At 42.4% G+C, this 17646-nt stretch overlaps 1 protein-coding gene across 3 annotated transcripts in view; it reads left to right on the top strand.

The window, feature by feature from the left end:
* Positions 1 to 4788: 4788 nt before the first annotated feature.
* Positions 4789 to 17646, top strand: part of CADPS2 (calcium dependent secretion activator 2) — a 561163-nt gene continuing 548305 nt past the window's right edge. For all 3 annotated transcript variants that reach the window (XM_077834502.1, XM_077834493.1, XM_077834509.1), the window contains exon 1: positions 4789 to 5202. In XM_077834502.1, the coding sequence (XP_077690628.1) occupies positions 4852 to 5202 (351 nt within the window). In that variant the 5' untranslated portion in view covers positions 4789 to 4851. The remainder of the gene's footprint in view (positions 5203 to 17646) is intronic.

Here is a 17646-nt window from a genome sequence, read left to right as displayed (position 1 = left end):
AAGGCTACTATTAGGTAAACATGACCTGAAAATAAACCTGTGAGGTTAGCAGGAAGTAGAGAACAAAACAGGTTAGGTTAGATTACATTGATAAGGAGTTGCAAAAGTTGTTGCCTTGCCAAGAGCTACTCATGCAGCCTAAGGGAAGATTCACTTCGTTTTCTAGGTGTTAAAAAGCATTAAAGAAAACTAAGCTATTTTTCCCCTCACAAAAGATACAGGCAGGAAATAGAACAAAATCAATCCTACTGCTAAACAAGAAGTGTGTTGTAATCCACTGTATGATAATACAGTATGAACAACCTAAGATTAATATGGCAGTAGTTGGTATTATAAATTTAGGACCAAATCCTGCAGTGCTGATGCAAGTAAAACTCCTACTGCAGGATTTGGGCCCTATGTTAAAACAAAAAAACACACCTCAGTAAAATGGAATTCTTGTGGACCTTTGGATGTGCATAATAGCTCCCCTGATGGAAGCAGAATTTGCCTGGAATGGTCATGGTCCACTGAGATGCCATGGTACTCAAAGAGTTAAGAAAACATAACATATCACTGATTTCTACAAACCTGAATGGACTAACTGGAGTATATATACCAGAAATGACTCTTATTTATGACTTTAAAACCCGAAGGTTTCCTACCTGCTATATATACACTGGACTAGTGAAAGATCATAATGTTTCAAATACTTTACTTATCTTCTGATGCCCTATGACCTCTTAAGTCAAAGGAAGCAACAAGTTTGGTCCTAAAAGCATAAAGGACCAAAACAGGTTAGATTGTATGCACCTTGGGGCAGGGACCCTCTCATCCTCTCTGTTTAGCACCATGCATGCTGATGGTGCTCAATAAATAAAAAAGGGTTGTGTTCCTGTTCCTTCAGCTCTGAGTCTGTGGAATGCAGTACCTTTTGAGCTGAAAAATGCCTTGGACCAGGAATCTGTTAAAAAGAACTTAAAAGATATTTTTATTTGTAAACACATTTTTCATGGTAGCATGATTTGATTTTCTTTTTAAAATGTCATCGGTGGTAAGTAGAGATGGGACCAAGCTGTGAAGTTCAGATGTGAATCCAAATTTTCCCCAAAATTTTTAAATCTAGGCCTTTAATAGAAATAGACTCAGCCACGACGTTTGAATCCAGACTCTCAAAGCCTAAAGGAGTTCTGGTTTGGGCCCATCTCTGTTTCATAGTAGTACGTGTATTGTCTTTGTGAAGCACTTAGAATGATGGAAATAGGAGCTGATGATGATCTAACTCTAAAGTTGGGTAGGGCAGACTTCTGTCAGTTTCTTGGCTCAGGTAAGTAACTAGAATGCCAGCCACCTCAAGGATAGGCCCATGTCAGACATGGGGAACTAAGGTACAGAGAGGTTGTGACTTGCCCAAAGTCACCCAGTAAGTCTATAGCATAACAAGAGCATGAACCCAGTCTCCCATGTATTAGGCTTGTGTCCTAACTACCAGACCATCCTCCCTGTCAGAATGACAGATGTCAGCCACAAAAATGTAAATTACAATAACATATTTTCATGAGACACCTGCAAACCTGAGTATACATATAGTAGTTCCCATGGAGAAAACTGGTGCGTACACGAATAAATCTGGTCTTTCAGTACTAATGGTTGTGTTTGTCATGGCCCTGGCTAGGCTGCCCTTGCTGAGATTCTTTTCCAGTCCATGTGCACCCCTTTCAAGTAACTGTCCCAGGCCTCCACTCTTCTTTGGCATGGGATCCCGCAATCTAACCATTCTCTGAGTGACGCTCTGAGTTACACACCCTGGTTGCCAACCATGATACCTAGAAGGCCCAACAGGCTTGGCACCTGCAGGAATTTCCCTTCAGAAGCATGGGTACAGTAGCAGTATACAGTGACACAGAAGCAGCCTTCTTCAAAACAAAGTATGATCTATTTTGCCAAAAGGTGTGTAGCACTCAGACAAATGGATTTAAAACAACAAAGAGGATTTAAACAAATGGATTTAAAACAACAAAGAGACATACACATTACTGTCTTACCTATGCTTGGCATCCCCCCCAAGCTACTAAAAGACATAACTTAGTGTAGGTGCCTCCCATTCTCTTGAGGACCACAAGTTACAATTTGCTTGCTGCAGACCCTGACTCTCCATCAGTCTGTGTCAGCCTGCAGCAGCTGACCTCTCTTAGGGCAGATCTCAGTGCCTTGAATTCTGGTCTCCACATTCTCAGCCTTGGCAAAACAGCCATGTAACCAGGATTGGGACCGAGGAGTTGACTCTTCACAGCTGTTAATAGGATGCTCCTTATCTAGGCCATTGTGTTACCTTTCCTGCTTGATTACCCTAACAGCTCCCTGTTGCTCTAACTCCATAGCAAGCAACTCATTATAAACACAGAGAGGCACGACCAATATTTGCAAAAATAATACAAATGTTTCCTAGTTCTCCTCAGATATCTTAACTCTGAACATCTCTGAGAACAAAAGAGCCTATATCAGTCTATAATAGCTGCAGATGCAGGCCCGGGTTAACCAATGTGCACTAGGTCACTTACACTGGACCCCCATCTCAGGTCACCAGTTTTTTGTGGGTGGTGGTGTGACCTGGCACACGGGGTTGCAACACTGCTCAGGATTGGCTTGGCTGCCCCCTCTGTCATGAGGGGGGCGGCTAGGCCAACTCTGAGTGAATGGCATTGCAACCTAGCACCTGGGGTCACAGTACCACTCAGGACAAATTTGAGAGAAGATGGGAGGCCCCCAATTTCCACAAGCATAGGGCTCCAAAATTCTTTAATCTGGCACTGTGCAGTTGCTTACTGTACTGGTAGCACACTCAAGTTTAATGTAATATGGCAGCTTCTATGTGTACGAATAGGCTAGCTAATCCTGCAAATAATTGCTTAAATATAATCCAGTGTATGCATAGGACCATCAAATAAATGCGGAGTACAAGGGAAATATTACTATCTAACAACAAAACATTTTTAAAAGGACAATAGTATTTACTGACAATTATATATATTCCTTTAAGGGCAACAGGAGTAGTTCAGTCTCCAGGGCCCCTGCAGTTCTTGGTTTCTATACTGAGTTTGTTGATTAGAGCAAAGGAAGGTGCTGAGTTTACAAAGTGGGAGCTGGAATTAAACTGTGGTAAACTCATCTCATAGAAGGGCCACCAAACATCCATTTAATAGAAACAATCTTCAGTCCCTACAGTGAAAGGCTGTGTAGTCTATATCAATATCATGTGGCCTCCAGTCCTCCAATAAGTCAATTTAAGAAGGAATCCTTAATGTAAGTTACCTTCAACTCCAAGAGGCGGAAGTCACACACACTTTGCCAAGAGGTTACACACCTATCACTGTTGAGCCACACTGGTAGGTAGGGATCCAAAACAGCAAGTATTCAACGTTTTTGAAGGTGCTATTTGTTCCCCAGAATATAGGCTAAAAAAAGTCTCTATCTGTTAAGGTTGGGAAGAAAACCTCAAAAACGATGGACCTTGATAGAACTCATGCAATAGACCAGTAGTGCTGAGAGGTGTGAACTGCTCCCTTCATCTCAGTGAAATGCTAAGTCAGACTTAAATCATAAATTTAAATGTCACCACTGTTAAATATTTCATTCCTCAGCAAAGAAAGGAGAGGGAGGGTCACAGATCAACACAAGTTACTATGAGGGATGTCTCCTTTTGTTGCCACAACCATGTAGCTCTTTGACAGATTTATTATTCCCCACCCCCCCTTTGAGAAGGAGACACTACACACTCAAGGCACCTAGCAAAGCACAAAACCATCATTCAAGCCCCCCAGAAGGGGAGCTAAGCGCCAGGAAGCCAGTGGAGCCCTAGCAGCAGCCCAGTGAATGGTATCTTGAACATTGCACAACCCACTGTGAGAGGTATCTCATTTTGGCTGTTTGCCGAGGCAGTTTATTTTATGGGTGTAGTCTAGCGTGCATTTCCCTAATCTGACCCATTTGGCCGCGCTGGGTGTTCAGGAAGCTAAAGAGGAGATGTCATTCAGTTCAAATGGATTCCTTCACCACCACTAGATGCACACATTTTAAGAAAAAAACCCTCAGTTAAATTTCTGATTATATGCAAATAATCGTATTAACCAACTTGCATATTGTTTCCATGATAGCGATTAAGTTGCTCTCAATTCCCCACCCGGGAAAGTGGCAACGCTCAACTGGATCCCAGTGCTGGATCCGGGGTTTGGTGGGACTGTTGGGCAAAGATGCAACAGGGCTGGGATTTCGGTTTTCTGGCGGAGCAGGAGCGGCGGTATTCTCTACTCAGACAGCGGACCGGGGGGGAGGCAAAAGTTGGCTGGATCCCTGTTTCGAGGCAGGGTTTTTCGTGGCGCAATCGGAGCGGCGGGACCCAGGTGGCGGCAGCTTTCCTCTGTCTTGGTTTCCCAGCGGGAGCCAGACAGCGCTTGGGCGGGCCAGGGAGCGAGCGAGAGAGCGGGCGGGCAGGCGGCAGGCAGCGGCGCTCCGGGCTAGCGCGCAGGGGAGGCCGGAGCGGAGCGCGCCGAGCCCCATTAACATTCCGTTCCACGTGGTGCTTGTTGTGGGCGCTACAGGTTCCCCACCGGCGCGCCGTGGCGCCGGCGGGCGGAGCCTGCCCCCGCCGCTCGGGGAGAAGTGACAGGCTGGCCGGGGCTCTGATAGGAGCCGGCCGGAGCAATTCCCAAGGCAACCCAAGCTCGACCCCCTTCCCAGGCCCCGCCCCCTCCCTGGCGGCGGCGGCCGCGGTGGGAACTGGTCGGGGAGTAAAACTCGACGTGTCCGGAAAGGTGCGCGCCGCTTTCCCTTTCGCTCCGCGCCCGCAGGCAGGGGCCGCGCGCTGCCGGCACCATGCTGGACCCGTCCTCTAGCGAAGAGGAGTCCGACGAGGTGCTGGAAGAGGAGAGGCGGGAGGTGCTGGTGGCGGCGGCCGGGGGCTGCAGCGGCAGCTTGCCGCGAGCCCTGCCGGCTCCCAGCCGGGAGCCCCGCGCGAGGGAGCCGGGGCGCCAGGGCAGCGGCCCCGCCAGACCGGCGAGCCCCAGCCCTTCGGTGCTGAGCGAGGGCAGGGAGGAGCAGGAGAGGCTGCAGAAAGAGGAGAGGGAGAAGCGGCTCCGGCTGCAGCTGTATGTGTTCATCGTGAGGTGCATCGCGTACCCGTTCAACGCCAAGCAGCCCACGGACATGGCCCGGAGGCAGCAGAAGGTGAGTCGCCGCAGGCACCGGTCCCACCAGCCGCCCTCCCCCCCCTTCCCACTTCCTGCCTGGCCGCTGGGCACTGCCCGCTCCGCCCCTGCTCTGTCTGCGCTTCATGGTCCGCGAGCTTTGGGTTTGTTTTCTGCAATGCGACCCCTATCTCGGTGGCGGCAGCTGATCGGCGCCTGCAGCCTGAGCCCGGCGTGCCTGCTCAGTCCGGGTGCAATCCCCGGGATCCTGCTACACGTCTCTGAAGTGCCATAAAGTATTACAGCGCCCGTAACTTCTTCTGAGCACGCCCGAGACCGGGATTGTGGGCCGTCGGCTGCCCACCTTTCATCCGAGTCTCTGCATTGATCGGTTCAGTAGTGAAGTGTTTTTGTGTCAGTTGGTCACACCGCACTGCTGAGAGTAATTTCCAGCTCACTAGCAGAGCATAGAGAAGCCTGTTCAGTCACTACCATATTCTAGGCTGGGCACATCTCTGGTTCCTTCAACAGGTATCTCTTTAATAGGCGTTTGTTTAATGAGCCTCCAAACGTTTGGGAGGAAGAAAATGCAGTCGTTCAACAGAGTGATTGATTTTCACAGATGTTTCTGCAAAGGGAATCAATTTCTTGTATTTTATGTCCGTGTTAATAGGATTATCTTTGCAGCAGATACTCCCAAAAGTAGAAAGAAAAGGAGGACTTGTGGCACCTTAGAGACTAACAAATTTACTTGAGCATAAGCTTTTGTGAGCTATATCTCACTTCATCGGATGCTCCACTGAATACATCTGATGAAGTGAGCTGTAGCTCACAAAAGCTTATGCTCAAATAAATTTGTTAATCTCTGAGGTGTCACAAGTCCTCCTTTCTACTTTTGGGAGTAACAAATTTATTTGAGCATAAGCTTTCGTGAGCTACAGCTCACTTCATCAGATGCATTCAGTGGAGCATCCGATGAAGTGAGCTATAGCTCACAAAAGCTTATGCTCAATAAATTTGTTAGTCTCTAAGGTGCCACAAGTCCTCCTTTTCTTTTTGCGCATACAGACTAACACGGCTGCCACTCAAACCTGTCACTAAAGTAGGTTCCACAGTGCATTTTTAAAAGCAGCATGGCACTAGTGGCGTGTAGAAATGAGCAGAAGAAAATTTCTTTACAAATTCTAAGTTTTCAGGGTGACATTAAATACACCTGCATTGTCAAATGTGGGCATATAGAATCATTTTACAGAAAAAAAACTAATAATGGAAGACTTGTTAGAAGTACTAATCCAGCAGGGTATGATAGATGTCCTCCTTTGAGAGGCAAAACAGATGTGACAATGACATTAAACTCTGAAAGGTTTTTCATGCAAAAAATAATGTTCTGACCAAATACATCTAAAGATAAATCACGGATCTAATACAAAGGAGAATTGTTTGGTGAATGAGACAATCTGGCTATTTTGTTTCAGTGATTATTACTAAATGCAGACTCAAGATAAGGAGAAACACTGTCTTAACAACTCAGAGAACCAATAACATGCGGTTGTTTGCTCTACCTTTAATAAAAGGCAAAGTTTCATTTGCTGTGCAATATATTTGGGGCAGGCTCCCAAGAGAGTGTGTTACTCTATGCTTTTAGATTTTTCAGGAGCTCAAAAATACTCAGTTACTGAAAAGTTTATTTTAAAATTTGAAATCTTTTCATTTTGTGCTTGGTTCTGTAAATATCACATAATCAGTTTCTAGAAAGATACTAAACAAACTCCTATTAATGACTTCTCTAGTGGCAAATGCAGAGAATCTTTTTAAATTCAATCTCCAGACAGAATACTTTTGATTCTGACTCTTGATCTTTTTAAGTATGTAAGGGCTATTGGGAAAGAAAATTGTCTGGGTATTGACTTTTACATAGATTCAAATCTTCATATATTTCAGAATGTATTTATTTTTAATTCACAAAATGGTTTGAATTACACTTGGTTTGTTGCTGTGAAGACTAGTAAACTGTTAATTTAAGTGTTTACTGTTTTAGGGACATGTAGGGTGCCAGCATGAATGTGACTGATATAGGTGATGGCAGATTGTCACAAAAATCCAGTAGGCACGAACGTAATGTGAAGATAGTAACAGCAACAACAAAATAGCATATTGTAGTAGTTCTTTTATTACATTTTACTTATTTAAACAGAGAAACCCATGGTCAAGATTTTTCAAAAACAAGTGCCTAAAGTTAGGCTCCTAAATCCATATTTAGGACCTAAATAAGTGGCCTGATTTTTCCAAAATGCTAAGCACCCAGCTGTTGCTATTGGCTACAACCCTTAAATTCACTAAGTATTTTCATGGTAATGATCCAAGGTAGTACCATGTACATGGTGTTGATAAAAGTGTGTGAAAGAGGATCTGGAGGATTTCTGAGGTCAGTATAGGGCACTTATTGGTGTTGCAACCAGTGTAAAAGTGTGACACTTGCTCAATTAATGATTAGCCATTGAGCTGTAAATCACCCAAACTGACATCTCCTCTCAAATCAAATGCCACTACCTGCAATTTTCACTTCTAAGTGACACGTGACATTCAGTCATTAAAATGGGACAAATTTTCATTTGCTTTAAGAATTTAACTGTGGAACTAGAACAATGTTTTATGTTTTTAATCAGGCTGAAAAACCTAGTAAGAAAGAAAAACATGTCATTTTTCAGTGTCCATAACTATGTTAGAAGTAAGCAACTATCAGCTGTTGTTGTTGTAATAATCTAGTAAAAGTAACGTTCTTAAAAATACTGTAGCTCTGTTAGGCTTCAGCTGCTCATCTAGAATGTTTTATTTAGCAGGAATTGTCTGAAGTGTAAACACACCTGTTTTCAGTACATGCCTCGTGATCATTTATAGTGCTGTCGGGAAGGTAACAGAAAGCAATATCCCACTTTGTACCAGGGATGAATTTAAGGTTTAGCCATACACTCTGTAATTTCAAATTGCAAATTACTTAAATCATTCATTTAATTTATCATTCATTACTTAGATTGCAGTAGGAACTACAGTGTTCTAGGTGTTTTCCAAATATGAAAGTCCTAGACCCTGCCACAAACAAAACCCATAATTTGAAATAATCTGAATTTTTGTCTATTTCAAAATTAGCTTTTTAAAACTTCATATGTATAAACTTTACTCCTTTTATATAATAACTACTCAAAGATTATTTAGCTATATCTTGATGATTTTCTTAGATTTTATTCCTTGCCCACAAAATGTTTAGTTATTTGTGCACTTGACAATTAAACATCTTCTTGAACTCTTTGGATATTGATAACTCGTATATTAATCAGAGCCACTAGACAACTAGGAATGTTATTTTAAAAACAAAGTATTGGATAACCTATATGAAAATTTCATTGATCTACTACATATTTTATTATTTGGATTATATAGTAAATTGGGCTGCTTTTTTATGTGTGAGGCCAGCTACTATAGACAGTTCCTGCTGTATGTGTTCGTTTCTCCTCCTGGTACACAAACTAATTACCCATACTTGTTAACAATAGGTAGGGGTTTGCTTACCTTACTCTTTCTCTACCCCCCTATACCTTCTTCCTACCCATTCTATAACATTCTCCATAATGCGTTAAGTAATCTCTTTAAGGTAAGTTGCCTCAGGAAGCTTCACTTCCAGATGCGTGGCTCTGTCTCACGTTCCCTTGTCACATTTGGAGGATAATCTGACTTCTGGCCTCATAGATCTTAAATAATGGGGTATCTGAAATCAAAAAACATTTTAAAAAGTGAACATCATGCTTATGCAAAGCTCCACAACTGGTATGTTCTGGGTAGCGAGTATGCAAGATCCTGCCAATGTGCCTCAGCCCTGACTAAGAGATTCATAGATTATTTTAAGGTTAGAAGGAACAATTGTAATCAAAACAGGTATTGTGCCCATTTTACAAATGGGCACAGACCATCTAAGTGACATGCCTAAGGTGAAACAGGAAATCTGTGGTGCGGTTGAAAAATGAACCAAGATTTTTCAAGTCCCAGTACAGTTCCTCAACTGCAAGACCGGCCTTCCGCCCTACCACATCTAAGGGTTAAAGTCTCTTATTCACATTTATTTAATCCTTGAACTCTGTTATACAGACGTTTAGTGTTACTTGTAATTATAATTTCTGTGGTCCTGTTCGCAGGGAACTGGACTGAGACCACCTCATTGGGTCGTTTGACACAGACCACTAAATAGTTCATGTGGTGTCCACTGGTGGTCACTAATGATTGGGAAGGATTTGAAATAGTGACCTACATGTGGAAAAACTCAAAATTCCAGCACCATCTCAGTCTTCCCAAAGACCAGATCTCTTGATGCTGTGCATTATCAGTGATGTTTTTGCTTGCAGACTTCTAGCAGTCTTGCTGATAAATTATCTAACCTCTTTTTAGTTTATTAGGCTTTGATCATTTATTTTTTTTCTGCTAATTCAGTATTCATATGTTGCTGAGCAAATGCTGCAAGATGTGCCAGATTGCTGCTTTTTGTTACGTGGAATATATTATCCAGTAGGGAATGTGATGGAAACCACATATTAAACTACAACCTCAGTCTGAACAGAAACAATATCTGTGAGGAGTTGGCTTATTTTTTTTAAAACCAACGCATTGATCTCTATGATATCCTGAGACCTCAATGCTTAATTTTATAGGCTGAGTTGTATTAATGAATTCAAACGTTTTTTAACTGTGATTTTAGCATTTACTCTACTTTCCCCTTATATTATAAGAAAAGTATCCAGCTCATTTCTGAAGCTCAGGAAACAAGAAATAAAAACAAGTATTAGAGTATTTTATATAAGAATTTCCATATTGGCTCAGATTAGTTGTTCACTTAATCCAGTAACCTGCTTTTGACTATAAATTACTGTAATTTCATCCCTTAATTTTATTTAAGCACAAGGTATGTAAGAAAAATAGTTGCTAAATAGACATTAAAATTAATCTACAGGATTATGCATGACTAAAAATGTGTGAAATCTGACCCAAGGTGGAATCCTACCACCCTATCCTTTTACTGACTTCTTTTGCTTGAGACAAAAGTTAAAACAATGGTCAAATGTGCTGAAATGGCTTAAGCATTAAATTGGAGGCTATCTAGCACAGACAGGTAGGAAGTCCTCAAGGGATCAGGGCAGGGGAACACCCTTCTGCTAGAAGTGCTGGGCTCCGTAGATATTTTGTCACGGGAATATACATGCTGAGTGATGAAAAACCTTCCACGTAAACTTCCAGGGTAGATCCACGTTTATTGTGGAAGAGAAAATGAAATAATGAAAAGATGCAGCGGTGGTTGCTGCAATACATTGTTGTCTATCATCGTACTTAACACCGTTGTAGCATCAAAGCATCTTCGAGTATTTGTGGATTTATACTCCCCTGTGAGAGAGGGTAGGGTTATTACCTTCACTTTACAGATGTGGAACTGAAGAACAGAGAGACTAAGTTATTTTTCTCAAGTTGACACACTAAGTCTTCAGCAGAGTCAGAGTTGAATCTAGATCTCCTGAGTATCAATGCAGTGCCTTAACCAGAAGACCATCATTCCAGTGGATATTGTGCGAACGTTCAACAACATGCTTCTCCAGATGTCTTGGAATGTTAATGTCACCAGTGTACATAAGTGTACTGAGGGTGGCATTCTATTTTCTATGAGCAATAAAGCCTGGTCTAAAACAAGTTGTGATTTTGTTCTTTGTTCCTGAGAATCCAATGAAGTGTATGCTGGTGTCTTTCTTCTCACCCCCACCCTCCAAAATACAGCTGATTCAATTTATATTTGGAAAGCTCATAGAGTAAAGCGTGTAAACAGAAATGGATTGTTCTGTAAACTGTTTTCACTCTAGAAAGAATTTTGTTTGTGAACATGCATACTCAGTGAGTTAGGGGATTAGATTGTGCCCTGAGGATTACATTCTGAACTACTTGAGTGGTGAAAGGTTGTGACAATTATAGTGCTCAGTTTTATTCATGGACTATATGCCAGAGGAATGCTCTCTATCTGAGTGACACATCAGGAGGAGGGTTCCTGAGTAAATGGAGGATGACAATTCAGTGCCTGAAAGGATATCAAACCACTGCTTTTTTCTTCCATATTTATAATTTTACTTTAATATGTACATACAGTAGAAATCCAAGAATGGGGGAAGGATTTAAAAATAAATCAATAAAAAACCTACCAAAACCAAAAGAGAAATATTTCTAAGCATGATATGAAGTCATATAACACCAAGATTTAATTAAACTATGCCTTTAACTGATTATAAAGAATGGACACTAAAACTAAAACCAGAACTAAATCAGTCTAACATCTGAATCAGAAGAAGCAAAAAGAAAACTATTTCAAGTAATAAATGACTGATATTTCATATTTTTCACTTGCAAATAGGAGGGTGGGGTATAACCAAACAAACCCACAAATGAGTACATCAGAAACATTACCATTCAAAGCTGAGAATAATGGAATTCAATAATTCATTTTCATATGAATCCTACTAGCTTCCTTTTGCCTGTTTTTTCATTTTTCTAGGATTTTATCAATGGTAGAAAAGTTGATCATAAGTTATAATAATAAAAACCTCCAAGCAACTATCAGGAAAAATTTAGCAAGAAACAAAACCATTGTGTCCATCCCCAGGGAACACACTGTATTGTCATATTTCTTTTCGGCCTGTTTTGCCCAAGCAATATCTGGAAATACATCTGTTTTTCTTCTCCTGTTACAAACTATCTCCTGGATGCTTCTGGGACTCCTTCATATGATGGTCTGACCAAAGTAAAGGTAAATGTGGAAGTACCCCACAAAGCCAATTCTGATGAAGATTCCAGGGGTATTTCAGAAGAAGTAGTACATTGCAAAGAATTCTCACACTCCCTGCCAAGGCAGATCAAACTTAATCAGAAATGGTTTCTATCAAGAGAGGTAAAATGGAACATTGATCTTCTCCTCCCCATACCCTTAAGGAGAGCTAACACTCCCAAATTACAGCTCTTAAAATGATTTTCTACCATGCCTTTTTTTTTTTTTCTGATGAAACTCAGGCTTATCCTTTACAAGCAACCTAAGGCCCTGTCTTGATGGGCAAAGTGTTTGTTTTACTTTCAGTTATCATACATATATCCAGTTAGCATGCCATGATTTGATAAGCCCGTTGAATGCCCAAGATGTGGGCTAACAGAGCTTCACATGTGTTTAAAAGGCTATTCAATTGTGTTCTGCTAACATTATTGAAAAATTCACCCTTTTTGTCCATCAGAAAAGGCTTTGGGGTTTTAGATTTTTTTTTTTTACCTTAGACTTATCTGTGCTAGTAAAATTACCCATTGAGGGTGATGGATGTTGGCCATGGCTGAGGTTGAAGAAATACTGAAAGCTGTTTTATAGCAAGTGAAGCCAGTGACAAGCAGTGTCCAGCACTATTTCAGAGAATGGCGATTAAAGCAGTTAGTTTAACTGTCAGTTAAAACTGCTGTCTTGTTTATCCAACTCAGCCTCAACCAGATGTGCCTTAGTCAAAAGTTTATAATAGTCTAGTTAGTTAGTACTCATTAGGCCTCTGGCGTTTAAGGCAGCAACGAAGCTCCTCCACTCCTCTATGTTTCTGGCAAGTCTTTCAATTGTTCCCCAGTCTTTCAGTGGTGTCCCAGGTTTTTCAGCTCAGCTTCCTCAGTTCTTCGCCATGTTTTTGGGCAACCTCATTTTCGCTTGCTTTCAGGTGTCCATCTTATTGCTACTCTGGTGATGGAATCAATTTCCATCCGAAGCAGATGGCCAATCCATCTTCAGCGCCTCCTGGTAATGATGGTGCTCATATTTTTCTTGGCTGCACTATGTGAATAAGTCCAGGTTTGACATCCTTCGTATCTTTTGACCCAGAAGAATTTTTCTGAGGCAGATTGTATGAAATAAAGACAGTTTGGACATGTTGTATTTTGTCATTTCCCAGCATTCTGCCCTATAAAGTAGTGTTGAAAGTACTCAGCTCTGATAAATCTTGAGTTTGATTTTGGTGTTATATTTTTATGATTTCTAGACTGTGTATAATAGTCTAAGGTGCTGAAACCTAAGCAATGTATTTACCTTATCAGACTCAGAGTGGTAGTCCTGGCTAGTTGGAAGATTGGCAACAATTGTATGTTTTACTTGCATGATTGCAAGCTTTTTATTTTGGCCAATTTCTGCCTTTTTATGTTGAATAATACCTTTGTGTTTTTTGTTTACCCCACCCCTGTTTTGGGATAAATCTCATCAGCTCTGTTTGCTTTGGCTAACACTCTGTTCTGAGCGGGGCTGGGGTGGTGGGGAGAGGAGGGAAGAGAACTTCACAGGTTCTCTACAGGTGGCTGATCAGAGCACTGTCAGGAAGACAGCATGGGGAGCCCAGTAACTGTCACAATCTCTGCAGGGCTACTGGGAGGGAGTTGGCTAGCTGCTTTGCTCTTTTCCCATATTCAGAAAGTTATTCCTGCCCTTCCATTATTTTGTATGTGGGTGTGCGTGTTTTCTTTCCTGCCACAGCAAGCTACCTGATGCCTGGGGAAGCATGGGTGCTGTGTTCTGTTCTCCTCACCCACTTCCATCCAGTGTTCTTTGACAGGACTTAAAATGTGTTGGGGGAAGGGGCGGGAAATACCTGCTTTGACACAACCACTCCCACTCCATCCAACCTCTTGCAATTTAAACAACTAAAACATTTGTGTACTGTATTTAGTTGTAGACTGTTGTCAACCAATGCAGCAAAAATCCATTTGTTGAATGTCATTTGACTAATTTCACTTGTATTTATTGAATGTTATATTAGCTGAATAACATTTGACTAGCTCTTAAAAAAAAAAATTGTGACTAATATATTTTGGTGAATACTAGCCAGTCATCCCTCCATCTTCCTGGCTTTTGGTATGTCTTTTTTCCCTTCCTGATTTCACTCCGTTCTTCCATAATAGATGATCGTACTTAGGGTTCTGATTTTTGGTTTTAACTGATAAATGCTGATAAAGCACCCACAATACAGAAAAAATTAAAATTGTTTATCCAGTAAACTTGTATCTAAGGGCTTGTCTACACAGAGCAGTAATGCGGACTACGGAGGGTGATTTCTAAAGCATATTAACGTGTTGCTCATTAATTTGTTGATGTAGGCCCTGGTGGTGTGCACTAAATATTTCCTGGTGTGCTTTAACATAGTGCTGCCTGAAACAGTGCTACGTTAAAGCGCATTAGAGATTACAGTAGTATATATTTCAGAGTAGCAGCCGTGTTAGTCTGTATCCGCAAAAAGAAAAGGAGTACTTGTGGCACCTTAGAGACTAACAAATTTATTAGAGCATAAGCTTTCGTGGGCTACAGCCCACTTTGTCGGATGCATAGAATGGAACATACACTAAGAAGATATATACACACACACACACAAAACATGAAAAGATGGAGTAAGAGGCTAATTATATATAGCTCATCTTAATAGAACAGAGGGAGGGTGCTGGATGCTGGCCTTTGACTCTGTTCTGGAACTCTATTATTCATTAATATGAAGCTCAGGCTCGTGTGTCTAATGGATTTTTAGCCCTCTGCCCAGCTCTGGCTTCTGGGAGAGAAAAGAGTATTCTCTCTCCTCACTCTCTGGTTCCCATATAGTCTCCTGTTGCTAGAAGGGAATGTGGGAGGAGTCTTTGCAATGTGACCCTTCCCAAAGTCTCTTGGTTGCTGTGATGGGCTTGAGTCTACTACTCCAACCTTACCTGGGTTTTCTGGCTATTGTGGGAAGAAGGTGTCTGTGCTGAACTACCCTGACCTTGGTGTGTTTTGGGGACTAGCACCTGCTTCTGCCTGGAAATGCTAAAAGCATATTGAAATTGACCAAATTCTTGTCATTCTCACTTGTTCCCACAGTGTCCTGAACAACAGCTGTGGAAAAAGGACAGGACTCTTGTCAGTTTTCTCTCTGATGCAGTTTGGGGAGAAGTGTGAGGTGCATCAGAGGCAGTAGAGTTGCTTGCAGTACACCACATTGCATCAGTTTATGCCCAAGTTCACAGTTCGAAGGTTGTTAGTCATAAGGGCTAGAGGCTTAAAAAAAATATAGATTTTTAGATTCTGTTGAAGTTGTTAGCACTTGCCTGAAAGAGCTTATTACATACTCCCGGCAATTTTAAGTTCTGCTATTTGTGTTATAACTGTAAGAGACCCAGTTCAGCACAGAATAAGTAAATGCTTAACTTTAAGCATGTAAGTCCAAGAAGATGCTTAAGTGCTTTGCTGAATTGGGGCCACAATGAGAATTTGTTGGAGGGGGTATGAGAAACAAAACTATATTTACTCAGTTGTAAGTTTGTAATAAATAATGTGTTGGTTTAAAAAAAATCAGAAGGGCAATTGTGCAAAACCTTTTGCACTATTTTGTTTGCATCTTTTTTTCTTGAAAATTCATTGTCTGTATTTGGGAGTCTTTCCATTAAAGCCAATGGAATTTTAATCAGACTCCATGACATTCCCTTTCCAAAAAAGTGAGATCAATGAGTACAGTAATAAACCTTTATCATTATGGTGATTAAGAGATAAGTAGGGTGGGCATAGGTCATGAAAGGCCTTGAAAGTGAAGACAAGCAATTTGCTTGATGTCCTAGAGAATGGGGAAACAGATAGGGATCCAAAGGCTGACATGGTCAAAGTGATGGGTTAGGAAAATGATCCTAGCAGCACTATTCTGAATGGGTATGAACAGGCAAGGTTGCATTTATCAAGGCCACAGAGAAGGATGTAGCAATAATTGAGATTTGAGATGACAGCCTGGATTAAAGTTTTAGCTGTGTGAATGGATAGGAAAAGTCATGTTTTAAAGATGTTATGCAGACAAAATCTGCAAGATTTGGACCTAGCCTGGATGTGAGGCTCTAGACTAGAGAGATATCTGAGTTGAAGATAATGCCCTAGTTGTGGGCCTGAGTGATAGGCAGATTCTTGTGTTGTGCTCAGTGATCAAGAAAGGAGGAGAGAGGTGGGCCTGGGTGGAAAGATTAGTTTTAGTCATGTTGAACTTGAGCTGATGGCTAGACATCCACTAGATCAGGGGTGGTCAAACTTTTGGCCCAAGGGCCACGTCTGGGTATGGAAATTGTATGGCGAGCCATGAATGCTCACGAAATTGGGGTTGGGGTGAGAGTTCCGGCTGGGGGTGCGGGCTCTGGGGTGGGACTGAGGATTAGGAGTGTGGGATGCAGGAGGGTGCTTTGGGCTGGGACTGAGGGGTTTGGAGGGCGGGAAGGGGATCAGGACTGGGGCAGGGGGTTGGGGCATGAGAGGAGGTCAGAGGTGCAGGTTCTGGGGGGCACTTACCTCAAGCAACTCCCAGAAGCAGCGGCATGTCCCCCCTCTGGCTCCTACGCTGAGGCGCGGCCAGGTGGTGCTGTGCGCTGCCCCATCCGCAGCTGCCGCCCCTGCGTATTCTATTGGCCAATGGGGCGGGGCAGGTGCGGAGTCCCCTGACTGCCCCTATGCGTAGGAGCTGGAGGAGGGACGTGTTGCTGCGTCCGGGAGCCGCACGGAGCCATGTCATGCACGAAGCAGGGCAAGTCCCCTGCCAGAGTGGAATAAGCCCCAGACCCCGCTCCCCAGTAGGAGCTCGAGGGCCGGACTGAAACGTCTGACATGCTAAACATGGCCTGCAGGCTGTAGCTTGCCCACCCCTGAACTAGATGTAAGGGAGATAAGCCAAGATTTTAATTTGGACAGAAAGACCGGTCTAGAGTACAGAGGTAGATCTGTGTTTCATCAGCATAGATATGGTAGGTTTCAGAGTTTCTTTTTTCTTTTTATAGATACGGTAGTTAAATTTGTGCTTATGGATAAAATTACCAGAGAGAGGAAACAGAAGGGGACCCAGGATAGAGCCATGTGAAACACCACTGAAAGTGGGAGGGGGTATAAGGAGGATCCTAAGGAGTCATTAGAGAGGAAGGAGGAGAACCAAGAAAGGACAGAGTCACAGAAGTCAAGGGAGGATGAGATTTCAAGAAGAAATGATAGATATGTGTAGCGCCCCCTCTCCACCTGGTTACCTCCTTTAATGCCAATCCGCTTACAGGTTTTGATGGACAGGTCTGGGTTCTTTTGGATCCCGCCACCCACTCCGCGAGGTGTATCTTTTCTTTTTTACCTAGGAAATTATTTGGCGGTGCCTCCATCCCCCTCGCTCCTTCCTGGCAGGGTCACCAGGGCAGCTTGGGCGGAAAATTCTAACTACAGAGTAATCCCCAGTTACTTGCCAGATAGATGGAGACTTCCAAGAAATAACACATAAAAATATATTCAACACAATTATTATTAAACAGGAGACAAATACAACATAACAGGGTAAAACACTATTTTTAGGGTCACTGGTGCCCATGCTGCAAATACCCATGACTTGATGTAGCAAATGTAAAATTACTGTCCTGTTGGTATGCG

This window comes from Eretmochelys imbricata, chromosome 1, assembly GCF_965152235.1.
Source record: "Eretmochelys imbricata isolate rEreImb1 chromosome 1, rEreImb1.hap1, whole genome shotgun sequence".
In the NCBI taxonomy this organism is placed as follows: Eukaryota; Metazoa; Chordata; order Testudines; family Cheloniidae; genus Eretmochelys; species Eretmochelys imbricata.
The sequence above is the reverse complement of the archived record's forward strand: the minus strand, read 5'-3'. Positions and strand labels throughout refer to the sequence as shown.